Here is a 4,253-nt window from a genome sequence, read left to right as displayed (position 1 = left end):
AAGACGTCAAACTCTCACTCTGCAAATGATATGATATTTTAAACAGAAAACCCCAAAACTCTACTCCAAAACTGCTAAAACTCATACAGGAATTCAGCAGTTTCAGGATATAAAATCAATGCACAGAAATCAGTTGTATTTCTACAGAACAACAACAAGACAGAAGAAAAAGAAATGAAGAAGTCCATCCCATTTATAACTGCATCCCAAACCATAAGATACCTAGGAATAAATCTAACCAAAGAGGCAAAGAATCTGTACTAAGAAAACTAAAGAATACTCATTAAAGAAACTGAGGAAAACACAAAGAAATGGAAAAACGGGGTGCCTGGGCAGCTCAGATGGTTTAGTGCCTGCCTTCGGCTCAGGTCATGACCTGGGGATCCTGGTATCGAATCCTGCATTGGGCTTTCTGCTCAGTGGGGAGCCTGCTTCCCACTCTGTGTCTCTCTTTCTGTCCCTCATGAATAAATAAATAAAATCTTTAAAAAAAGAAAGAAAGAAATGGAGAAATATTCCATGGTCATGAAATAGAAGAACAAATATTGTGAAAATGTCTATGCTACCTAGAGCAATCTACACATTCAATGCAATCCCTATCAAAATATCATCAACTTTTTTCAAAGAAATGGAACAAATAATCCTAAAATTTGTATGGAACCAGAAAAGACACCAAATAGCCAGAGAAGTATTGATAAAGAAAGCCAAACCTGGCGGCATCACAATTCCAGACTTTAAGATTTGTTACAAAGTTGTAATCACCAAGACAGCATGGTACTGGCACAAAAATGGACACATGGATCAATTAAACAGAATAGAGAACCCCAAAATGGACCCTCAACTCTATGCCCACTTAATCTTCGACAAAGCATGAAAGAATGTCCAATGGAAAAAAGACAGTCTCTTCAACAAATGGTGTTAGGAAAATTGGACAGCCACATGCAGAAGAATGAAACTGCACCATTTCCTTATACCACACACAAAAACAGACTCAAAAATGGATGAAAGAATAAATGTAAGACAGGAATCCGTTAAAACACTAGAGGGGAACACAGGCCGCAACCCCTTTGACCTCAGCTGTAGCAACTTCTTCCTAGAAAGATCACCAAAGGCAAAAAAAGCAAGGGCAAAAATGAACTATTGGGACTTTATCAAGATACAAAGCTCATGACTTGAGCAGAAGGCAGTTGCTTACCCAGGTGCCTAGGGGTGGTTTCTACTTTATGATGATTATGAATACTACTACTAATTTCCTTCAATTTCATATAGTTTCCTATGTACAAGTCTTACATATTTTTTGTTAACTTATTTCTAAGTATCTTATTCTTTTTTATGCTATTGTAAATAGGTTTTTTTCTTAATTTTATGCTCAGATTGTTCATTGAAAATACAGTTGACTTTTGAATATGGGAGTTAGGTATGCTAAGCTTGTTGCCCACCCAGAAATCTATGTATAAGTTGGACTCCCCCAAAACTTAGCTGCTGATAGCTTACTGTTGACAGGAAGTGCTACCAATGACATAGAGTCAATTAGCTCAGGGTCCTGGGATGGAGTCCCAGATTGGTCTCCCTGCTCAATGGAAAGTCTGCTTCTCCCTCTCCCTGTGCCCCTTCTCCCTGCATATGTGTGCTCTCGCTCTGTCTCTCAAATAAATAAACTAAAATCTTAAAAAAAAAAAAAAAGAAAGAAAGAAATAAAGAAACTACCCCAATATCCATCAACTGATGACTGAATAAACAAACAGTGGTATATACATGCAATGGATTGTTATTTGGCCATAAAAAGGAATGAAGTGCTGATAGATGCTACAACATAAATGAATCTTTTTTCTTTCTTTCTTTCTTTCTCAAAGATTTTATTAAAGGTCTTTGCGGATTGAAATCCATTCTCCAGATCCAGTTGCCGGAGAGACCCTGTTAGGTTGTGGGTACTGGCTGTGGCATAGCAGGAGGCTCTGGCTTCCCACCTTTCTATTCCGAGATGGGGGTGGTGGGCAGTATCTCATCTTTGGGTTCCACAATGCTCACATGATCTGACAGGGGCTTCTTAGGGCCAATCTTACCACTTGGGTCGCAAGGAAGCATGATCTTCACTTTGATGCCAGGCACACCCTGTCTGAGCAGCACAGGGCGCACAGCCATGTCAACGTAGTAGTTAACAGGGTCCCCACTGTGAATCATCAGGCCATCCACAAACTTCATGGATTTAGCCCTCTGTCCTCGGAGTTTCCCAGATACCACGACCTCACAGCCTTTGGCCCCACTCTCCATGATGAACCTCAGCACACCATAGCAGGCCCTCCGCACAGCAAGGCCTCCTAGGAGTTTGTAACGCAGAGACTCTGCCTAGGCAATAGCACACCAACCTCTTGTAGCCACCTTTTCAGCATAAAGCTCTACACTGCCCTCGGGGAAACCAAACCTCTTCTGAACCACAGCAGTTAATTCTCGGATCCGGCGGCCCTTCTCACCAAGAACATTCTGTGTCCTGGTGGCCAAAATAATGATTTCTGTCCTGGTTGGTGTAACTCGGACCTCAACCCCGGAGTAGCCATCTTCAGCCAGCTCCCGAGTGAGGAACTCGTTCCGTTCAGCTTTGAAGATGCCATCAGCGACAAACTTCCTCTTCTTGGAAATCTGCACCACCATATTGCCGCCGCGCGCCCTGCATAAATGAATCTTGAAAACACTTTGCTAAGTAAAAATAACCAACAACAAAGGCCATATATTATATTCTACCTATGTGAACTGTTCAGATAAGGCAAATCCATAGAAACAGAATGTAGATTAATGGTTGCATGGGCTGAAGGGATAGGAAGTTTGAGGGGGTAAAAAAAAAATAGGGTTTCTTTTTGGGGTGATAAATGTGATGACTGATTATAGCAGTGGTTACACAGCTCTTTGGACATATTAAAAAAATACTGAGTTGTACACTTCAAATGGTATATAAATTGTATGGTATATAAATTATATCTCAGTAAGGCTGTTACCAAAAAATAAAACAGGTAAATGAACAATGGTCTAAGTTATCAAAAACAAGGAAATTCTGAGGAATGATTACAGTTAAGAGGAGCCTGAAGATACATGATGACTAAATATAATAAGGTATTCTGGATGGGATCTAGGTGGTGTTATACTCATATTTGACTTTAAAGCAAAAACTGTAATAAAAGACAAGGAAGGCCATTACTTAATGATAAAGAGATCAATCCAACAAGAAGACATAACATTTATAAATATATAAGCACCAACAGAAGAGCACCAAAATACGTAATGTAGATATTTAAAGACTTAAAGGGAGAAATTGACAGTGATACAATAATAGTAGGGGACTTTAATATCCACTCACATCAATGGATAGACCATCTAGACAGAAAGTCAATAAGAAATATCCACCTTAAACAACACATTAAGGGGTTCCTGGGTGGCTATATCAGTTAAGCATCTGCCTTGGGCTTAGGTCATGATCCCAGGGTTCTGGGATCAAGCCCCACATCAAGCTCTCTGCTCAGCGGGGAGCCTGCTTCTCCCTCTCCCTCTGCCCTTCCCCCTACTTGTGCACTCTCTGTCAGGTAAATAAATAAAATCTTTTAAAAAAGACACATTAAACCAGACGGACATAATTGAACTATACTAAACATTCCAACCCAAAACAGTAGAATACACATTCTTCTCAAGTGCATATGCAACATTCTCCAAGAATAGATCACATGTTAGACTGTAATACAAGTCTCAATTAATTCAGGAAGATTGAAATTATATATATATATATATATATATATATATATATATATATATATAAAATTTTACTACAATGATATGAAACCAGAGATCAATTATAAGAAACCTGGAAAAACATTAAAAAAGTGGAGATTAAGTGACGTATTTCATTTTATCATTATGTAATATCCCTTTTTTCATCGTGTTTAGGGCTTTCAGCTTAAATCTCACTCTAATTTTAATTGAGTCATTGCAGCAGCCCCATGGCATGCGTGGTTTCTACATGACCACGATAAGGTGGGATCTTTGCTTTTACTTCTCACCATCATCTATTTCATAGGCATCCTCGCTTTTAAGGCCTCTAGAACTTTTTACCTCACCTGTGTCTCTGTCTCCCAACTCATAAATTTACTGAGCATTTATTAGAATACCCCGCCTACCATACTCCTACTGCTCCCTCTTACCACACATCATCAATCCTTTCATATCTATTTATAGATATTCTCTTCACCTAATTTTTCTGGTTTTTCTCT

General features: G+C 39.1%; 1 protein-coding gene across 1 annotated transcript; it reads right to left on the bottom strand.

Moving 5' to 3' along the window:
• Positions 1 to 1,878: 1,878 nt before the first annotated feature.
• Positions 1,879 to 2,660, bottom strand: LOC132006156 (small ribosomal subunit protein uS3-like). The gene is given in 1 exon segment (XM_059383882.1): positions 1,879 to 2,660. A coding segment is annotated over 1 exon segment (678 nt). The 5' UTR covers positions 2,650 to 2,660; the 3' UTR covers positions 1,879 to 1,971.
• Positions 2,661 to 4,253: the final 1,593 nt, after the last annotated feature.

This window comes from Mustela nigripes, chromosome 17 (assembly GCF_022355385.1).
Source record: "Mustela nigripes isolate SB6536 chromosome 17, MUSNIG.SB6536, whole genome shotgun sequence".
In the NCBI taxonomy this organism is placed as follows: domain Eukaryota; kingdom Metazoa; phylum Chordata; class Mammalia; order Carnivora; family Mustelidae; genus Mustela; species Mustela nigripes.
The sequence above is the reverse complement of the archived record's forward strand: the minus strand, read 5'-3'. Positions and strand labels throughout refer to the sequence as shown.